Raw genomic sequence first — 22,915 nt, forward strand, 5'->3', positions numbered from 1 at the left:
TGACACTGAAGACTGGAGTAATGATGCTGAAAATTCAGCTTTACCCTCACAGAAATAAATTACATTTTAAAATGAATTAAAATATAAAATAGATTTTAAACTGTAGTAATATTTCACAAGTTTGCTGTTTTTACTGCGTTTCTTATCAAATAAATGCAAATGTTGGTGAACATAAAATACTTATTTTAAAGACATGAAAAAAAAAGTAGTGTACATAGTTAAGACTTACTTGAAACAATTGTTTACTCTAAAATATCTGAGAAAAAAACATTAAAAAAGTACACTGGTACAGACGTCTCTTAATTGTCCAAAAAGACTAATTCTGAAAAATACCATTAATTAACCTGTAATATATTCTAAAATTAACCAAAATATTGGTCTACGTCTAGATATCAGACAAACGAAGAAAAGCAGAACCATTTAACATGCTGGAATTTAGCAACAAGGTATTTATAATTCAAATGTATACAGTCATGTTATAAGTCAATAAGTCATAAGTCAATGTGAATAAGGCTGGACGATATGGCCAAAATTTATATCACGATATATTTCTTAATTTCGGTCGCTACGATATAATTCCGATATCGATATGAACACTATTTATCTGAAATAGGAATATTTTGTAACATTATAAATGCCTTTATTATCACTTTTGATCAATTTTAAGCATCCTTGCTAAATAAAAGTATTAATTTCTATAATCTATTCCGAAGTGCTTCAGCCAGAAAAAAGGGGATTAAAAGTGCTCCGAGTCGCTGCAGAAAACAAAAAAATTGAACATCAACAAAAACTGGAAATGTTGCTGGAGACGGTCTTATTGAAAATGCAAACTGATTGTCTGCCAGCAGGAGGCGCTTTGAGAGCGGCAGAAACAGCGGTTTCTCCGGTAACGGCTGTAATCAAAGCAGCTCCGCTCATGAACGCTACTTTATCAGATCAAATTAAAATGCCATCGCAACTTTTCTGAAGACAGTCCTTTGCCTTCAGAGATACATTCATATAAAACAACATGATTTTGAAACGTGCAGTGCTCATGTTTATTCAACAAAGTCAAACGCCACAAATAAATCAATGTATGGGCAACACTGGTAATGTATATCGAAATATCGGAAATGTGTTTAAAAATCATATCACCGTTATTGAAAAAAATGATATCGCGATACATACTGATATTGAATTATTGTCTAGCCCAAGTGGTGAACTTCTAAACTGACATATGGCTTCAGGTACAGTTCTCCCATTCTGCCTCTCAACAACAAAAAATAAAACATCAAACGAAATGTCTAAAATCGGATGAATCTCAACTGTCCCTTGTGCTGTTTTCAGAGAGATGGCGAGGCAGTAAGATCAGGCCATTAAAGTGTTTAATGTCTTCACAGATCGGCTGCATCCATAAAGACAGCACAGGGGGGATGTTTGGCTCGAGTGCTGCCGTGTGCTGGTCGGCAAACCCTGACACCTCGTTAAAAAGCCAGTTAAGGATGATGTTAACGTAATTGAGTATCATTAGAGCTCTACGCTCCGATCAGCTGGGCCAACGGGGCAGAGAGGGACAATTACACCGGCCCATCAGCGCTGATAAATGCGCTCGTATTAAACAGCTTCTCTCCGATGAAACATACTGTCACGCTCGTTTTCAGAGTCCCAAGCTTTCTGTTCTACACCCTTCTTCGCTTCTCCATCTGTTTCATGTTAGTTTATTCCTTCATATAACCCACAAATTAATCGCCCTTCCCCCACCCCGTCGCCAAACCACTGCGCTTTGTTTAAACGGACAAATAAAAAAAGACAGCGCGCAAATAAACAGTGGCACATCTCATTAAATTGTCTGGAACGTGCCGGCGCCGAGCCGCACTCTCCGTTATCAGCAGAGACAACGGTTACGTGAACTGTTTCGAACTTGTCAGTGGCGGATCCTAATTGCCTGCTACAAAACGGGGGTTGAGAAAGAGACGGCTTTCCCTGGGAGAGTTCCAGGGCAGCTCACAAACGCTCCGACAGAACAGGCGACACGCTTGTGTGCCGATGACATCTGGAGGAAACGTCTTTATTGACAGGGCCATATCGATGCAGGAGACTCCAACAATCACGCCGTGGCTGTCATGCAAACACACTTCTTAATTTACATTAATGACTTCATCACCATCTTTGTCTGGCTCTCCAATGCACACGGAAATACACTCGAAGATGTGTGTGTGTGTACCTGTAGCTGTCCGTTCATGCTGCTCAAGTCTTCCGCTTTCTTCTCCAGATTCTGCACCCAGACTTTCCTCTTCTGCCTGCAGCGAGACGCAGCCGCTCTGTTCCTTTCCAGAAACTTCTGCCTCTTCTCGTCTGGGTCCTCGCTGGTGGTTCTCCGCCGCCGCCCACCTTTGCTGGAGGTGAGCTGGGCCGGAGACACCTGCACAGGCCCACAATCAAACACGAAGACCTTTTAGAAGAATTCAATCAAGGGCTGCACCTGCCAAAGCTTGATGAAGACAGAAATGTACTAGACTTAAATGCACCACGGAAATGTGTGTTGCGCTTGATTAGCGGTTTTAAAAATATTAATAATTTGCTTTTTAAATTTGTATGTTTTTATGCAATTCTTGGTAACACTTTACCATAAGGTTGAATTCGTAAACCTGCATTAGCTATCATGATATTACAATGAACAACAATTTCTTAAGGCATTTGTTAGTCTACATTAATGCTACTTTATACATCTAAACTACCATTTAAAAGGTAAGTAAGGTAAGTTTTCAAAATTAAAAGAAGAAAAACTATTTAATCAGCAAGGATGCATTAAACTGATCAAAGGTGACAGGAATTATACACGTTACAAAAAATTATATTTCAAATACATTTCTGTTAAATAAAGAAATAATGGTTTTCGCATAAATATAGAGTAGAGCAACTGTTTTCAGCATTAATAAAAAAAAAAAAATTATTGAGCAGCAAAACAGCATATTATAATTATTTCTGAAGGATCATGTGACACTGAAAACTAGAGTAATGATCACAGAAATAAATTACATTTTTAAATATATTAAAATATAATTAAATGTTATAATATTTCAAAATATATCACTGTTTTTTTATTGCATTTTAGATCAAATAAATGCACTCTTGGTGAACACAAAAAACTTTCATAAACTCTCCAAACCCAAAAGTTTGAACGGAAGTGTACTACTCTTCATTGTTAATTCATACTAGCTCATAATCCACTACCTACTGTTAAATTTGAAATGTTAAAATGATAAAAATTCATAAGAATTAACATCAATCGTTAACCTGCTGTTCTGTGTTAGTTACATGATACCTAATTACTTTCAGGATTATTTGCAAGAGACATTTAATAACACATACAGGCGTTTCTGTAGTGGATGTAGCCGGCTGCTGTAGAGACTGTGGGCGTGGCTCCTCAGCTGGAGGCGGGGCCGGGGGCGGAGTCTCACTGGTCGAGCTGCTCTGGATGTCACCTGCATCGCCGTTGGTTACCTGAGGGATCTGCTGACTGAGGGCCGCCTTCAGCTTCTGCGGGTCAGAGGTCAGGTCAACATCTATTACTAACTTCTTTGCAAGAAGAATATACCTAGTTTTATCTGCTTGCTTTCTGTTGAATTTCACATCTACCTGCCCTAAATGTCACATTCAAAACACCAAACTGTGATTGGCCATGTTAAATGTCAGTCGGAGGGCCCTTCCTGATTAAGTGGGAGGTTCTGGCCACAATGAGCTGCAATGCCGCAATGTGCAACAGACTGAAATCTGCCTATTTGCATAGCGTTTAACATGAAACCTCGCTCTCTTCAGCATGTCTGTCTATAGTTCCAGCAGCGAAATGAGGAAAACATGGTGCTATCTCTCTCTCTCTCTCTGGGATCAGGAGGCTAAACTACATTAGAGAGAGGCGAGAACTGAAGATTAGAATAATTAACTTCTGCGGAAAACCAGAGGCAAGGATTAAAACAACATATTCATCACAGCTTTAAACAGATGCTTCCCTCAGAGCTCTTCCACAAGAGTAAGAGCTGTCGTAGCTAATTCCCTATTCCCTGGAGATGCCTGTGATTTTCTCTTGTCAGGGAAATCTGCCTTTCTCTGGCGTACTGTAGCGTGTGCAGCATAGAGACCTCAGCGCCAAGAGCTTTTCTCTTCACTATGGAGTAGGGGTTGCACCGACTAATCAACTTCAATGCTCTGCCATGTGAAATAAGAAAATAAAACTAAACAAATATTTTTAAATAAATATAAAATAATTGAATTTTTACCATTTTTTTTAACCAAAACATATTTACAAAAGCATGTCAAAAACCACACAGGGACTTCTGTGAACATTTGAGCAATAATGTAGATAAATTAGTGCTGGCAAATGATTAATCGCGATTAATCGCATCCAAAATAAAAGTTGACATAATATGTGTGTGTGTACTGTGTATATTTATTATGTATATATAAATACACAGTATATGTTTTGAAAATATTTACATATATATATTTATATTAAATACATAAACATAACATATTTTTCTTACATATATACATGCATGTGTGTGTATTTATATATACATAATAAATATACACAGTACAAAAACTTTTATTTTGGATGCGATTAATTGTTTGACAGCAGTAAGATAAATCAATACATTTAAATGTCTAATCCTCATACAGTTTGTGCAGTGTTATCTTAGCATTACTGAGACTGCCATTATTGTTTTTATTATTATTTTTGAATACGTTTTTCTATTAGTTATGTTTTCAGTTTTTGTTTTAATTTGAGGATTTAATAGGTTTTAGGTTTCATTTTAATTTGAGGTTTCACTAACTGTTTTTTTTGTCATTTTTTAGGTCTATACAGATTTCATTCATTTTTATTTCAGTTTTAGTTAAATTAGTACAACAAGTTAAACTAAATTTAGTTTATTTAGAAATGCTACCTTGGCAACCCTCTTATACATATGTATACATAAAGTCACACTAAATATGTATTTTAACATTTTATTTCAGTTAATGTGAAACAAACACAAACAGAACTCCAGTCTTCAGAACGACAGATGCCGAGAAGTTTTATTTCTCCATAGATAATTCTTCTAAGCTGACTTGGTTTTTTTAAAAACCCTTTGTAGGAAACCATGATGTGGCCCGAAAGCAGCCGAGCGCGTGAGTTAACAAATGCCCCCCACAGCAGGTGAGGTGTGTAACCATGGCCACAGGCACGGAGGACGCATTAATTTTCATGAAAAAACAAGAAAAGAGCATTATTTTAACAGCCATCCTCGGCATAAGAAAATAAAACTAAACAAATATTTTTAAATAAATATAAAATAATTGAATTTTTACCATTTTTTTTAACCAAAACATATTTACAAAAGCATGTCAAAAACCACACAGGGACTTCTGTGAACATTTGAGCAATAATGTAGATAAATTAGTGCTGGCAAATGATTAATCGCGATTAATCGCATCCAAAATAAAAGTTGACATAATATGTGTGTGTGTACTGTGTATATTTATTATGTATATATAAATACACAGTATATGTTTTGAAAATATTTACATGTATATATTTATATTAAATACATAAACATAACATATTTTTCTTACATATATACATGCATGTGTGTGTATTTATATATACATAATAAACATACACAGTACAAAAACTTTTATTTGGGATGCGATTAATTGTTTGACAGCAGTAAGATAAATCAATACATTTAAATGTCTAATCCTCATACAGTTTGTGCAGTGTTATCTTAGCATTACTGAGACTGCCATTATTGTTTTTATTATTATTTTTGAATACGTTTTTATATTAGTTATATTTTCAGTTTTTGTTTTAATTTGAGGATTTAATAGGTTTTAGGTTTCATTTTAATTTGAGGTTTTACTAACTGTTTTTTTTTGTCATTTTTTAGGTCTATACAGATTTCATTCATTTTTATTTCAGTTTTAGTTATATTAGTACAACAAGTTAAACTAAATTTAGTTTATTTAGAAATGCTACCTTGGCAACCCTCTTATACACTAAATATGTATTTTAACATTTTATTTCAGTTAATGTGAAACAAACACAAACAGAACTCCAGTCTTCAGAACGACAGATGCCGAGAAGTTTTATTTCTCCATAGATAATTCTTCTAAGCTGACTTGGTTTTTTTAAAAACCCTTTGTAGGAAACCATGATGTGGCCCGAAAGCAGCCGAGCGCGTGAGTTAACAAATGCCCCCCACAGCAGGTGAGGTGTGTAACCATGGCCACAGGCACGGAGGACGCATTAATTTTCATGAAAAAACAAGAAAAGAGCATTATTTTAACAGCCATCCTCGGCAGACCAATCTATCTAGCAAATTAGTTTATAGAGCAACACCCTTCCCGAACTCCACGTTTCTACACGACTAGAAGGAAATTATTCACGTGGAACGAGTCACGCAAGGGCTGAGCAAACGACTGAAAGAGAAAGAGAGAGAGAGAGAAACAGAGGGACTGTGAACGATGTGTGCGGGGCCAGTCAGATCCATATTTCATATCTGCCATCGGAGCCCCATCAGAGCAGTAGCCCTCCATCTCGAGGGCTTTATTCAACCATCTGCTCCTTTATTACTTCTCTTTATTTTGTAACTAATTAACAGCATAATCTTCTAAATTCAGCAAGTTAATTATCATTATTGTGGTCTTTGCAGCATCATCAGTCCTTGTAAAGTGCCGTGTCTGTGTGGCAGGAGAGAGAGAGAGAGATGAGCGGGTGTTTGCTTGACGAGGGCTCATTAGATGTTTTCTGATGAGTTGAGGTTTTGTGCGTGTGCTTCCTGTAGATGGAGGTTATCTGGAAGGTGTATGTGTATGAATATGTTTTATGTGCATATGAGAGTATGCTGATGTGGTGCATGTTATGAATGTTTGGTCATGGGGTAGATGTGCATTCGTTTGGATGCAAGCAAGTACTTATTTGGCCATATGCATATAAATAAATAGCTTAAAAAATAAGTCGAATTTCTTAGCAAAAGAGTTAGTAAAATCAGGTCATTTCAAGAGCTCATGTTAAATATTTTTATAATCTTGGAAAGGTCTGAGTCTCAAGATTCCATATCCGTAAGTTATTTTGTGATAGAAGTCATACTGACAGAGAAATGTAGACATGTGTGACAGAAAAAACACCCGGTGGCTGTTTGTGGTATAACGCTCTAAATAAAATCTCAAAGGAACCTCATATTTTTTTTTATATCAACTTCAAATTTGGAACATAACTTATTTGGACATAAGGCTTTAATGTTATAGCAATTTTGGATTTAAAAATATTTATTTGATATAAAATAAAATAAAATGGTACAGTGCATTTTCTTTACAGTAAATTTAAACTTATATAACTTTTTGATACTTTAATATTTTGAAATGTTTTTACTTCTGCAGACTGTCTTGGGTCTTAGGTCTCAAAGCGTTCATGAATTATAACAATTTAAGCCCAAATTTTGGCCAGTGATAACTAATAAATATATAGTTCCCATATATTAAAGAAAAAAAAAACATTTGTTTGATAACTTTTTTTTACAATAACATTAGGGACAGGGTTAAATGGTTGAGCTTGAGAGATGCAGATGGCATACAATTAAAACAATAATGAACATTTACATAGACTGCTGGTCAAAAGTTTGGAATAATGAATATTTTCAATGTTTTTGAAAGAAAGCTCTTCAGAGTTTCTTCTAATAATCGTTCTAAAAAGCTGATATGCTCAGTTAATAATAATAGTTCTTTATTTTTGTGAAATTATACAATTGTTTTAAGATTTTTTTAATGAATAGAAAATTCAAAAGAACAGCATTTATTTAAAATGGACATCTTGTATAACATTAGAAATGCCTTTACTGTCACTTTTGATCAATTTAATGCAGCTTTGCTAAACAGAAGCATTCATTTCTTTCTTTCTTTCTTAATTTTACTTACCCAAAACGTCACAAAAAATATTAAGCAGAAAAAAAAAATTAATCTTTCTTGAGCAGCAGATCATCATATTAGACTGATTTCTGAAGATCGTGTGACACTGAAGACTGGAGTAATGATGCTGAAAATACAGCTTTGATCAAAGGAATAAATTACATTTTAACATATATTTGAATAGAAAACAGTTATTTTAAATTGTAATAATATTTCAGAATATTACAATTTTTTTTATATTTTACATCACAGGAATAAATTACATTTTAATATAAATTTAATTACAAACCAGTTGTTTTTACATTGTAAAAATATTTAACAATGCAACTATTATTACTGCATTTTTATCAAATAAATGCGGCCTCTGTGAGAATAAAACTTCTTTGAAAAACAAAGAAATCATAATTTCTCCACACTTTTGGACAGTACTGCATGTTCAAATTTCTCTACAAACATGGAAATAGCTGATCTCTAGATTTCAAAGTTCATGTCAGCATCCACTACTTCAACAGTCCAGTCAGATGCCCTCTTGTGCTCTTGTACAGGAACTACACAAAGCTCAGTGTTGTGGACTGTACATCCTTAGTCCCTCTGGGATGAAGGAAAATCTGCTTACACTAAAACATGCTTGCAAATGAGGTGCATGTGGATGCATATGTAAATGAGCGGGGCAGAAATTACCATCTTGGCTTCTGATTGGACAGGCCGTGGAGAGGAGGGGCCAGGGATTCCAGGGACACTAGGCACTAAGGTGACTGGTCTGACAAGCTGAAAACACACACAGACATCACAGAAAACATCAATACATTGTCTCCAACACACTAAAGGAGAAAAATAAATGAAGCAATAACTAAATAAGACACAAACATGCCCCTCATTATCCCACAAACACACAGAAAGGGCTCAGCCCATATCTGTAGCTAAGCGGCTACTATGAGCAATGAAAACAAGAAAGCAAAAATGTACCATGTACAATAATGTATCAGATAATAACACCACAGTATTTTTATATTTCCGTTAAAAAATAGTAATAAAAAGGGCCTCCTGCCAAAAACAAAATCCGGTAACACATTATTTTAAGGTGTCCTTGTTACACAATACATGTACTTACTATTATAATAACAATAAATTATGCATAATTACATGTAACTAACCCAAAGCCAAGCCCTAATCCTTACCCTAACCAAATAGTAAGTACATGTAGTTACTTAATAGTACTTAAAGGGGTCATATGACGTTGCTAAAAAAGAACATTATTTTGTGTATTTGGTGTAATGAAATGTGTTTATGTGGTTTAAGGTTAAAAAAACACATTATTTTCCACATACTGTACATTATTGTTTCTCCTCTATGCCCCGCCTTTCTGAAACACGTAGATTTTTACAAAGCTCATCGGTCTGAAAAGCGAGGTGTGCTGTGATTGGCCAGCTATCCAGTGCGTTGTGATTGGCCGAATACCTCAAGCGTGTGACAGAAATGTTACGCCCCTCACCATACTGTGATGATGCTCTGTCAGGCCGGAGCGATGATTCAAAAACATGAAAACCCATTATAAACGAGACATTTGTTGCATCCAGTGGGGACGTAATTATGGATTATAATGACTTATACTGTCTTTTTACGTGTCGCGTTGCATCGCGCCGCGTAAATATAAAACCATGTCTGCATTTGTGATCGGAGAAATGACAAACAACAAGTGCTACTCTACACTGCTCAAAACTCGCGTTTGAATCATCAGTGGCAAATTCTTTAAATATTAAAACGTACTTACAGTCTTTGAGTCAGAACAGCCGGCATTGTAGTCTACTCTCCCAGGATCAGGAAACATCCTCCATAAAATGCTCTGCACACATCTGAATATTTGGGTTGACTGTTCTGGAACAGTGTTGTAAATACAACTTAACCACTGATTTCTAGTTGTGTCCTCTTTTGGAAGACCAAACAAAGTAGTTTCACTTTCACAACGAAACACAGCGCCTTCACGACATGGAGGCGGCGGCAACAACAACAATACTACAGCGAGAATAAAAGTTACGCCTTCTTTCTTTGCGTGAACATTTGGGCGGCATTATGCAAATCTTCCCACATCGTGATGTAGATATGTGGGGGCGTGTTAGAACGATCCGTTTTAGGAGAGCGTGGACAAGTCTGAAGTTTTATAAAGAATATCTCTTTGGGTTTGAGACTTTAGTCTTTGCAACTTTAGGGATCTTATCTATTCACGAACAGCTTGTAACACTCCCAAGAAAAAGGAAAACTTGAAATCGCATCATATGACCCCTTTCATGTATAATTACACTGTAATAAGGACTTCTTAAAATAAAGTGTAACCTAAATCCTATATAAAACACTGCAGTAGGTATTAGGGAATATATTTCTTAGTTTCTTTTTTCCCCATCTCTCTTCTTTCCTCCTGCTGAAAGCCTACGGGACATAATCATATGCTGCTCAGTGTTCCATACAGATCATCAAGCACACACACACACACACACACACACACACACACACACACACACACACACAGGGTCTGAACTGCCCCAAACACGTTTGTATGAGTGATAATGTGTGTCTGCATACATTACCGCACACCTCACAGGCTGACGTAATGAAAGCGGCACAGTGTCCTTCATCCACCAACACACACTTAAACACATTCAATGCACTGGAGCCGTGTTTAAGAGTGCTTTGATCACTTCCCAGCACACTCATGTTGGATTTGGGGAACCTGTTTACATCTGGTTAGGGGACAGATCGCTTTTTACACATGTAGTAACATGCGTCGCAAATGTGACTCCTGTGACCACTTGATTTGTAGGGGAGGGCTTTTAAAGAAAGGAAAACATCTGAATCTGAACATTCAGTGTTGTTCTAGTCAAGCCACAGTGTTAACTGTACTTTGGATGTGTGTGTGTGTGTGTGTGAGAGAGTGTATGACCATAAATGGCTGTGGATCACATCTCTGGCAAACAGTGGTCAGGACAAACCCATCTACTACGTCATATTTCTGCAGAAATGGAACACAAAGGAGATGACCTTAAAATGTCTAATTAGCCAAAAAACAAATCTGCCCTCTATAGGCATTTTGGACGTGAAAAAAAAGTGAGCTGCCTAATTATAGCCAGCATTTTAAGGCATCACAGGTGCATTTCGAAAGGATTTTCCAATATTAGGCTGCTTTCTAATATACCTTTGGTTAGAAATTCTATGCCAAATGTCCTTCACAGACAAGTTCAATTATACTGTTGTCAAGGTTTCAGAAAACAGTTTTTAATGTCTAGTATTTTCCACCCTCTCTCGGACTCTTAGAATTAAACAAGTCATATCATGGAAAAAGATATTACAGAGTTTACTGTACTAAACACTGTAATTCTCTGAACTCTCAATGTGTCAAGCTTTATGGTGTGTGTTTTTAACAATCCCTGGTCATGTCAGTCTGATCTTAACAGCACACATCTTGTTATCAGGGGTTGGTGGTTATGTTAATGAGCTCATAGTTGTAATGCCTATGAAACTTTTTTAATGACCTATTTTGTTAAGTCAAAACCATGTCAAACTTTTTGGCCCTTGTTTTAAAATAAGCACAGTTACGGAGAGACATGGAAACTATGGGAGAGGAGAGAGAGCAGCGGGACTGGGAAAGGATCTTGAGTCAGGACTCAAATTTTATTTGCCCAAAGCGTTATTGCAGCATATGTTGAGGCCGCTCACAAGGCTATGCCTCCGACACCATATCAATTTCTAAATTACCCATTTTTGTTTCAGAGTTTTCACAGGTTGTATCTACATAGCCAGTACCAGACATTTATTAAAAAAAAGCAAGGAAAACCATATTTACCATGTAATGATCTCTTAAAAAACGAACATGTTCACCGATTTAAAAAATGAATATGCTGTCATTAAAGGGTTCATGATGTGAGAAACCAAATTTCCCTTGATCTTTTGATACAGAAGAGGTCTTTGTATGCTTAATACTTCCGGCAAGTTTCATAACTTAAAATAATAATACTTTTTGCAGGCGCTTTGACGTTTCTTTGCACACAAAAAGTATTCTCGTAGCTTCATAGCATTACGGTTGAACCACTGATGTCACATGGACTATTTTAACAATGTCCTTACTACCTTTCTGGGCCTTGAACGTGGTAGTTGTGTTGCTGAATTTGCAGGGTTAGAAAGCTCTTGGAATTCATCAACAATATCTTAATTTGTGTTCCGAAGATGAACGGAGGTCTTACGGGTGAAACGACATGAGGGTGAGTAATTAATGACAATTTAAATTTTTGGGTGAACTGTCCCTTTAATGATGTTAACTCATTGCCCAGGAGCTTTCTCTACACACTAGAGAGAGAGGAGTGCGTGTGGGACACTCACAGGAATGGCAGTGGGTATGTGCACGCTGGAGCTGGCGATGGTGGCTGGAATGGCGACTGGCATCGTCTGACCGTTAGGCAGCTGCAGCAGAACCGGAAACGTGCCGGACACCGGACTGAAGACAGACAGAGAGATGGGGCAAACAGAAACAAAATTCATAACAAATGTTACATTAACATAATTGAAGTACAGAATTTATATGCAAAGGCTCGTAACATAAATAAGCTACAAAAACAAGCTAGACATGCTTTAAAGTCAACATGAAACAGCAATTGCACAGTACTTTACTTTAATGAGGAGAAACAGGACGGGAAATAATTTTTTCCATCAAAAAATATATTAAATGGTAAATAATAAATGAATCTTATCAGAACTGAGTCAGAGGTGACTAAGAGTCAATCACATTCACAATGCTTATTTTTAATATCTACAGTTATTTGCTACTGTAACTTATATATAAATATATATATATATATATATGTGCTGTTAAACGATTAATCGCATCCAAAATAAAAGTTTTTGTTTACATAATATATAAGTGTGTACTGTGTATATTTATTATGCTTATATAAATACAAACACATGAATGTATATATTTTAGAAAAATAGGCTGTGTTTATATATTAAATGTTTATATATAATATAAATGTATATACATGTAAATATTTTCAAAATATATACTGCATGTGTGTGTGTTTATATAAGCATAATAAATAAACAGTACACACACATATAGTATGTAAACAAAAACTTTTATTTTGGATGCAATTAATCATTTGACAGCACTAATATATATGTATTATACACTACTGTAAATTCCATAAAAACTATTGGCAAGATTTTAAAAAATAGAGTTTAGGGCAGAGCAATTATTACATTTTAATTACATAATACAAACTTTTTTTGTGATAAATCATGCCAAAAATAAAAAGTGTATTAAAAGCAAACAGCGTCAATCATTTTGTGTTCATGTTGGCTTTAAGTGATAAGAACATAAACAACAACAGCTCTTCAACTGGTGTGTGAAACAAAACAAAAGGCTCAAACAAAACCTGTCTGATGGCCGAGCACTTGTCAGTTCTATGATGTAAAAGTAAAGGCACATGGATCACAAGCAACTGAAACAAAATCATAAATTCTCCAAGTAAATGAGTGACGAAAACCAAACACCGAATGAGGCGTGAAAGGAAAAAATTATGGCAAACTAAGAGAGGAGCAGAATAAGTAACGTTTAGAAGTTACTTACACTATCGGTCTACTAGAGGATGGGACCTGGGTTATAACAGAGCTAGATGTTGGCGATGGGAGAGCTCGCTGAATAACAACACAAGCCTCATTGCTGGCCAGTAGTACATTGGGGACTTGGAGGGAGGCAGGACGGACTATAGTGGATGGAGGCAGAGAGGTCGGCTGCAAAGAAACCTCCTGAAAACACCACACGAGAGCCAAGCTGCATCAAGCGCTCACACAAAACTACACTGATCTCCATTACTGTGTTTGTAGCTTTTACATCACAGGGAGCACATACATTATTCATCTGCGAATTAAAAGACTGCAATTTGTAGTGATCTACAGTTGATGGATGACAGAGGGCATCAAAGAAATCAGTCTCAAAAAATTACTTCACTGCAATCAAAAGTTTGGGTGTAGGTTTTTTTTAATGCTTTTAAAGTTAAGTCTCTTATGCTTTCCAAGGCTGCATTTATTTGATAAATATTATTACAATTTGAAATAACGTTCTACTTTAATATTTTAAAATGTCATTTATTGCTGTGATTTCAAAGCTGTATTTTCAGCATCATTACTCCAGTCTTCAGTGTCACACGATCCTCCAGAAATCATTCGTATATGATGCTGCTCAAGAAACATTTCTGATTATTGTCATCAATGTTAAAAACTGGAAACTGTGATGCTTATTTTTCAGGATTCTTTGATAAATAGAAAGTTCAAAAGAACACTGTTTATTTATAATACGATTTGATCAATTTATTGATCAAAAGTTACAGTTTATGTATCAATTTATTTTTTTTATAAAAAAAAAAAAAGAAAAACTCACTGACCCCAAACTTTTGAACAGTAGGGTAACTACTGTAATTAAGAAATATGTATATTTTCAACATTTTGAGAGTTCACATTAGAGACAATGAGTAAAAAAATCATGCTTCTGGAGATCACAGAGAGCTCAAAGTGAATGTTTATTTATTAAAACTGTTACAGCTTCAATCTTAAAGTCTTAAAAGTCCTATTTGCTGACTTAGGAAGGACGTATCATCTTTCTCACACACTCTGGCCAACAAAGAGATTTCTTCATAGAGCTACGGGAAGGAGGAAAATAATTCTCTATGAAGAAATTTATTTTCATCTAAAAGCCAGTAGCTCTGGGACGAGCTACATTAAGCAGCAAACACCTTTCACTTGTGGAATGAGGGGAGAAGGCAGTCACACAAACCTGGTCTGCTAAAACATAGGCTATAGGTAGGGAAGACCCACAAACTCCGAATTACTGACAACACAGTTGTGCACAATATGAGCCTAGGATCCTTGAGGTGGACTTTGCTCTACTACAAGCTCCTTTGCATGAAATATTCTTCAAGTAACTACCACACATAGAGGACCTAAAAAAGTCCTATCTATTACTGCAGCGCTCTGTAAAGCAGAGTCCTGAATCTCACCTTGTCGTCAGTGGTGGTCGACTCAGGGTGGGGAAGGGGGCTGTCTCGGTGGGACTCGATGGGTGTGTGCTCCTCTATTTTGTTTCGAACAACAGGAGTCGCAAGAGGAGACAAGTCCAGAGGCAACTGCAATAACAACATGTAGATCCATGTTTGATTATGCGCATATATCACAAAACAAGCAATGCTTTTATTCACTGGGATTGAAAAGTATTTTAAAATGTTATGTTAAATTTTAGATTTTGATGGTTATGCTGATATTTGGTGCAGAAAATTGCATTTCTAGTATATCCCACAAATAAAACAGCAAGGAGCACTTTGAATTAAATCTGAAATTTTGAAGCAGAAAGATTGACATTGCATTTTCTAGCAATAATCTTTGTTTGTTGAATTTACAATTTCATGCAAAATAGGACCAGGAACTTACTAAAAATATTAATGTTTTTTTTTTGTTCTATACATTTGTGTTACAATGCCTATAAACCCCACTTTCACCTTTAATCCCATTCAAAAGTTTGGGGTGAGTTTTTTAAAGAATTATTACTTTTATTAGTAACATTTATAATGTTACAAAAGAGTTATATTTCAAATAAATGCTGTTCTTTAGAACTTTCTAATCATCAAATAATCCTGAAAAACATATAACAGTATATCCACAAAAATATTAAGCGGCACAATTGTTTTCAACATTGATAATAATAATCATGTTTCATATCAGAATGATTTCTGGAGGATCATGTGACACTGAAGACTGGAGTAATGATGCTGAAAACTCAGCTTTGATCACAGGAATAAATTACACTTTTAAACCAAATCAAATAGAAAACAGTTCTTTTAAATTGTAATAATATTTCACTATATTACTCTTTTTGCTTTGGTGAGCATAAAAAGACTCCTTCCAAAGACATAAAACAATCTGATCAACCCCCAAATCTTTGAATGACAGTTTATTCGCAAAATGCAAAATTATAAATTGACATCTTTACCTTTTTAATGTCATCCTCTGTGGCCTTTTTAAAGTCATGCTCGAACGGGCTGGTGAGCTCGTTAAACAGCCCGACCTCCTCGCAGTTCTTCAGGAAGCGGGTCGGTGTCGGTGTCTGGTCTGCAACAGTAGCCCATAAAGCCATGAATAATAATAGTTCATGTTCATCTGCTTTTATTGCGAACCGCTGACTTCTCAGACTCACCAGCGATGATGACACTGTCATTGCGTGCTGGACCAAATCTCAGGGTCATCTCATGCTTGTGTTTATGCACCGCCAGGTGGTCTTCATTTGTGAATCGCTGTTGCAGACAGACAGTCATTATGGAGATGCATGAACCACACATAGCATTATGAAACCGAAAATGGACAACAACAACAACAAAAAAGCATGTAACTTAATTGGAGTGTATATTTAAATATCTGTTAGTGCTTTAAGTGTGTAACAGTGATCACGTGCCTGTCCGCAGCCAGGAGCAGTGCAGAGAAACGGTTTACCATCACTCATATTCACAGCTTCAGTCTGCCACCTGATAACACGGAAAAAAGTCAAACTTGCAATTAGTCATTCATCAACAACATAATTTAAAGCCACACCTAAGAACAAAAGCACGTGGTTTATATATCAATCAGCATTATTCACTATCCATAATAATGTGCAATAGTAAGTATTATTCTCTGCTACTGTTACTAAGAGCTTAATGGACGATGTTGTGTCAGACCAAGCTGTCAAAGCAGGTTTGCCAGGACACAAATTCGGATTTTATCATCTTAAAAGCAGAATAACAGGGATTATGCATCACTATCTGTATAATATACATTTAAACGCTTAGCATTGGCCTCTGTGTGTTTATTAAACCACTCAGTAATGATGCTGTAATGATCAGGCTGATGCTCATTGATAACAGCACAACCTATTGTCACTTCCTGCTTTAAATGCCTCTAAACAACACTGTATCTCTATTTTCCACAGAGCCAGACTCAAAGCGCTTGTGTCTTTAACCACAAACCTGTGTATTTCCAGCGACACCAGGACTGTATCATCACTAGACAGGTTGTTTACATCAGTCTCAGCAGGCTAATCAATGCTTAGCCTCATCTCTCATTTATTTCAATGGGACCTCAGCTAGCTGTTAGCATGCGTCGCCATATTAATAACAAAGAAACACCGACAAGCTTTGAATGTGTCATACAAATGCATTTTAGGGCGTTACATATTCAGACGATTCTGCTAGTCACCCGAAAGCGTGTGTAAATAGGCGCGTTTGTTTATAATTACTGTGCGCTGACGCGCTTACTCACCCGCAGGCTGAACCCTGAAGAGCCAAAGCCCACTTATACCACCTCTCGCGAGAGTTGGAAACTCCGCTAAACTCTTCAGTGCCGAGGTTCTCGCGAGAATTAGGTACTCCGCTCAACCCAGAACCAAGCCCTTTAAACTCTAATCTCGCGATGAATAAATGCTCTGCTGAGCCCTTCGCACTTCAAATCTCGCGAGTGATGAGCTCTGGGTTTGACAACTCGTTTTTATATCAGATTTAACACATTACTTTTTAATGTAATGCAAAATATTTGTGCACAAGCTAAATATTTGTCACTGTAGCTATCTTCACAGGTTTAGCGTATTTTACTACGTGTTGGTATACCATGAAAACGGTGCAAGTAATATTATGTGAATAAAAATAAATACAGACAACACAAAAATACGGTTAACTGTGATCTAAATTTATTTAATGCAATTTACAAAAGCAATTGAGGTTTCAACCAACTGCTATAAATTTACAGTCATACTATTGACCAGCAGTTTAACCCCTGAAAACATCTGAATGGGCGCTTACAGTCTACAGACACTCACAACATCCCTATTCTGATGTACAGAAAGTGCTATCAGGTTCTTTATTTCCATGGCGAGTTTCAGCTTGATATGCCAGCAGCACCGATGGAGCGGCTGCTTTTCTCATTCAGTGGGCATGAACAGGATCGAGGGTTTAAATAGTTGAACAATCTTGAATTGTTACATGATTTAGTGGACTTTATATTCATACATTTTCTCTCGCAGAGACCGGCAGCAGCCGTTTGGGTAGCAACAGCAAAAATATGTAGTTACAACTGTACTAAATGCGTTCACGTAACTAGCAGATTTTCACATGGCGAACAGGATCAAGAAAGCAACCATCAAACAGAAGAGCCCCATGGCTTCAGACAGAGCAAAGCCCAGGATGGCGTACGAGAAGAGCTGCTGCTTTAGAGATGGGTTCCTGCAAAATAACACACAACCATCTTACTAAATCTTGCTAACATGGAGAGACATTTGCAAACATCTGGACAACGGAAGATCCTTAATACTTCAATTACTTTGAAATGCATGTTTACTTTGTTGGAAACAATACAGCTCAAATTCGGGGGATAGTACTTTTTTGGGATAAATAAATAAATGTGTTTTTTTTTTGTATTATTATTATTAATTTGATTGAACGTAACAGCACATTATTTCATACTCCAACAGAAAACTTCTGTTTCAAATAAATGCTGTTCTTTTGAACTTTCTATTCATAAAAGAATCCTGGAAAATCAGTTTCCACAAAAATATTAAGCAGCATTATATTACTATTCATATTTTCAGCATTGATAATGAGAAATGTTTCTTGAGCAGCAAATCAGCATATTAAAATGATTTCTGAAGATCGTGCGACACTGAAGACTGGAGTAATGATGCTGAAAATACAGCTTTGATCACAGGAAGATGCTATTTTTTTTTTAAATATATTCAAATAGAAAATATCTTAAATTATAATAATGTTTCAAAGTATTACTGCTTTTACTGTATTTTTGATCAAATAAATGCAGCCTTGTTGAAAAACGTACTACCCCTAAATGTAGTGTATAATAATGTAACATCATGAAATTATATATTATAAAGTGAAATTAATACAATCTAAAATTTCAATGTCTCTTACCTGGCATATCCGATGATAAGGCTCCCGAACACTGTTCCGATTCCAGCACCGGATCCAGCCACTCCCACGGTGGCAGCTCCCGCTCCGATGAATTTGGCAGCGGTGTCAATGTCACGGCTCACAGCACTGGTCTGGAAGCTCCTGAGGGCCGACTGAGGCAGGACCTGCAAGAGGAAGACAGGAATTACTTGACCTCTACACGACCCGAGTATTCGGCCTGCCTCTTACTGTCCCATAACAGCAATAGCCAGAGAGCTCAAACATGTTGTCTACTTCAATGACAAGAAATCACTTTTCTGACCGGGGCTGAATACCAAGTTCACAAGGAGCAGAGAAGTTATTACAATTATTTCAAATGCCTTAAAGTGACAGTCACACAAAAATGAAAAGTGTCATCATGTCATTACACTATTTTGTTAATGTTTGAAACACATTAATAAGACCTGGGAGGTTTCTGTCCTTCCATTGAGAGTTCAGGTAACCAAAACTAAGAATATTATCGAAAGAGCTCGTAAAGGTGTTGTGAAATTAATAAATATTAGTGCTAGGCAACGATCAATTGCATTCAAAATAAAGGTTTTTGTAAATATGTGTGTACGGTGTATTTTTATTATGTATATATATAAAGACACACACACATGCATGTGTATATTTATGTAATGTTTATATATTAAATATATTTATATAATATAAATTTTAAATTCAATTTACATAAACATTTTCAAAATATATACTCCATGTCAGGGTTCCTCAAATCTTGCCCTGGAGGGCCAATGCGCTGCAGAGTTTAGCTCCAACCCTGATCAAACTCAGCTACCTGTGATTTTCTAATGATCCTGAAGACGTTGATTAGCATGCTCATGTGTGTTTGATTAGGGTTAGAGCTAAACTCTGCAGGAAAGTAAATCTCGTGGGCCAGATTTGAGGATCCCTGCTCTATGTGTATGTCTTCTATTTTGGATGCGATTAATTGTTGCTCAGACCTAAAAAGCTATGAATAGAGCTTTTTAATCCAAGTCATATAAAGAGATACAATCGCTTTATATGATGAACAGATTTAATTTAGGCTTAACCAAATTATTTAGAATAGAGGTCGACCGACAGTGGATTTTGCCGATACCGATAGCTAGGTTGGACCACACTGGCCGATACCGATTAATTAACCGATAGTTTTAAAATTGATACTGAACAAAAACTAAAATAGTGCTTTATTTAAAAAAAACAGTACTGAATCATACTAGTAGTAATAATAGTAAATGTTGAAATTAACACCCTCTAACAAGGAACAATACTTACACAGCTTTAATTAATCTTAATGCTATACAATTAATTATGTACATTAACAGCGATTAACAACAACAACTAAAATGTAATTTAATGGAAAACTATGTGAATGGCGCTCTGTGGTGCGGCAGGATTTTCTGTCGGCTGCATTTAAATCTGCATCTGAAGTTTCCCGCTCTGTTCAGCGTGCAGCATCACGGGTCTAAACAAATAGCACGTGCTGTCAGTGATTTCAACCACTAGAGGGCGCTCTCGCACTGTGTAGTGACAGCAGACCCTTCTCAGCCGCTCCAGCGATGGACGCAAGTCGGAAAATGGATTTTTGTCGATAACCGATAGTTCCAGCAATCAACTATCTGTGCCGATTAATCGGCGAAACCGATACATCGGTCGACCTCTAGAACATGAGGGTGGAAAAATTATGACAGTTTTCATTTTTGCGCGAACCATCCAAGTAGCATGCTTGCAGTGGATCAGAAGAGCTCTATTTCAAAGAAGTAGATCAAGTTACACTTTATCTTTTGTGTTATTCTTACGCTGATGCCTTGTACATCGTCTACAAAGCATGACCGTTAAGAGCTACTGTAAATGAAGAGAGAGATATTGAAAATCAAAAGGCAGGTTTGACAATCACCTCTGATTTGACCTCTGGTCTGGAAAGCACAGCAGCAGAAACTGACCTGTACAGGGACCTGGATCCCACACGCACCTAAAACACACACACACACACACACACAAATACACTGTGTTAATGCATTACAGAAGAATAACCTAAACAATTTTGTGAATTCAAACAGTGGTGAACAGTAGTTAACCGTATTCTGGAAGCCATGTATTCTGGAAAAAGCCCGTTTCTGAAGCATGTACATAAGTTACGGCTCAAGGTTCGCTACAGGACAAATGTACAACACTGCATTATGAAGACACATATATATTAGGGGTATTAAGTGGTCTTCATATAGGACAGATCAACTAAAACTCATCACCATAATTGTGTTAAGTGTTAACCAACAAGGCCAATACCAACAACCTGTCTATTACAATGGGCTGCTAAGCTCCCCTGTGCTCTTGATAAAGACAACTCCAGAGGGCTGCCCCTGAAATAAGTTACTCAAAGTTACCTAATAACTAAAATGAATCTATTTGAGGTGGCAGAGATACAACAGGACAAGATGTAGTTTTATGCACATCTTATTCAATGCATATACAACAAGAAATACCAGACTGGGTGGCACAACCATCCACTAACACAGGAGGCTGACAAGATTAACGTGTTATTAACCAGCCCAGCGTTTGGTCTTAACCTGTTAAGCGTTTTGCGAGCTCAAAACTTTGAAACTGAAGCAAAAGGTCAAAAGGTAAACTATAGGGCCTTTCGCACCGCAGGAACCTTTTCATAGTACCAGAACTAATTATGGAACTACACTACACTTTTCGGCATGTTCGCACGACCGGAACTGGGAGCGATTTTAGTACCGGACTGCCTTTTTCGAGAACCAAATTAGCTCCTACTCCGGAGCAGGGTCTAACCAGAACAAATGTAGCACTGCCAGTTGTCGTTGGAGATTCTTAGTCCTCCTTTCCGTTCTTTCAATCGTTGTACGTATACGTCGACTTTCCTTTCCATGTCTATTATTGTGAAACCCGCGAGACACAACAAACACACAGCTCCGATCACAGCATCCTCCATCCTCCTGTTGTTAATGTTGTTCTTCTTTGTTTCTGTTGTTGAACGCCGCGCACAAATGACGACGCTGTCGACCGGCTTACGTCACTTCCTAGTACACACTGTCTGTGCGAATGCAACCCTTTAAATGGTACCGGGAAATAGTTCGCGCAAAATCGTCCCAGTACTTTAGTACCGTACATTTAGTTCTGGAACTAAAGCAGTGCGAAAGGGCCTAATAACAGTGCGTGACATTTTGCATCAACGCGTCTCGAAATGAATGAATTACTGAGGTCAGGTTAAGCCCGCAGGCCGCTTTCTCTCTCTCTCTCTCGCTCTCTCTCACACACACACAGACAGACAGACAGACAGACAGACACACACACACACAGACAGACAGAGACACACACAGACACAGACAGACAGCAGACAGAGAGACAGACACAGACACACAGACACACACACACAGAGACAGACACACACACACACACAGACACAGACAGACAGACACACACACACACAGTAATCAATTTGAAAGCTTACGCTCCCTCCACCCAGATCTAATGTGATTAACCCTGAGTAACACAGACAGACAGACAGAGAGAGAGACAGACACAGACACACACACAGAGACAGACAGACAGACACACACACAGACAGACAGAGACACACACAGACACAGACAGACAGACACACACACAGTAATAAATTTTAAAGCTTACGCTCCCTCCACCCAGATCTAATGTGATTAACCCTGAGTAACACAGACAGACAGACAGAGAGAGAGACAGACACAGACACACACACAGAGACAGACAGACAGACACACACACAGACAGACAGAGACACACACAGACACAGACAGACAGACACACACACAGTAATAAATTTTAAAGCTTACGCTCCCTCCACCCAGATCTAATGTGATTAACCCTGAGTAACACAGAGAGACAGACACAGACACACACACAGAGACAGACAGACACACACACACAGAGACAGACAGACAGACAGACAGACAGACACACACACACACACACACACACACACACACACACACACA

At 37.1% G+C, this 22,915-nt stretch overlaps 2 protein-coding genes across 3 annotated transcripts in view; both read right to left on the reverse strand.

The window, feature by feature from the left end:
• atf2 (activating transcription factor 2) overlaps positions 1 to 17,425 on the reverse strand; it is an 18,544-nt gene extending 1,119 nt beyond the window's left edge. Inside the window, exons 1-10 of one of the 2 annotated variants that reach the window (XM_016292659.1) lie at positions 17,248 to 17,425; positions 16,406 to 16,475; positions 16,151 to 16,247; positions 15,947 to 16,065; positions 14,961 to 15,086; positions 13,535 to 13,713; positions 12,289 to 12,403; positions 8,602 to 8,688; positions 3,352 to 3,519; positions 2,204 to 2,401 (exon numbers count right to left, since the gene is read on the reverse strand). In XM_016292659.1, coding sequence (XP_016148145.1) covers positions 2,204 to 2,401; positions 3,352 to 3,519; positions 8,602 to 8,688; positions 12,289 to 12,403; positions 13,535 to 13,713; positions 14,961 to 15,086; positions 15,947 to 16,065; positions 16,151 to 16,247; positions 16,406 to 16,453 — 1,137 coding nt within the window. In that variant the 5' untranslated portion in view covers positions 16,454 to 16,475; positions 17,248 to 17,425. The other variant, XM_016292660.1, reaches the window with a different exon arrangement.
• A 224-nt stretch (positions 17,426 to 17,649) lies between these two features.
• The window catches only part of atp5mc3a (ATP synthase membrane subunit c locus 3a), a 5,705-nt gene continuing 439 nt past the window's right edge, over positions 17,650 to 22,915 (reverse strand). Inside the window, exons 3-5 of the mRNA XM_016292661.1 lie at positions 20,821 to 20,895; positions 18,903 to 19,066; positions 17,650 to 18,203 (exon numbers count right to left, since the gene is read on the reverse strand). Of these exons, the coding sequence (XP_016148147.1) occupies positions 18,089 to 18,203; positions 18,903 to 19,066; positions 20,821 to 20,895 (354 nt within the window). The 3' untranslated portion in view covers positions 17,650 to 18,088. The remainder of the gene's footprint in view (positions 18,204 to 18,902; positions 19,067 to 20,820; positions 20,896 to 22,915) is intronic.

This window comes from Sinocyclocheilus grahami, unplaced genomic scaffold (assembly GCF_001515645.1).
Source record: "Sinocyclocheilus grahami isolate Dianchi unplaced genomic scaffold, SAMN03320097.WGS_v1.1 scaffold290.1, whole genome shotgun sequence".
Taxonomy (NCBI): Eukaryota; Metazoa; Chordata; class Actinopteri; order Cypriniformes; family Cyprinidae; genus Sinocyclocheilus; species Sinocyclocheilus grahami.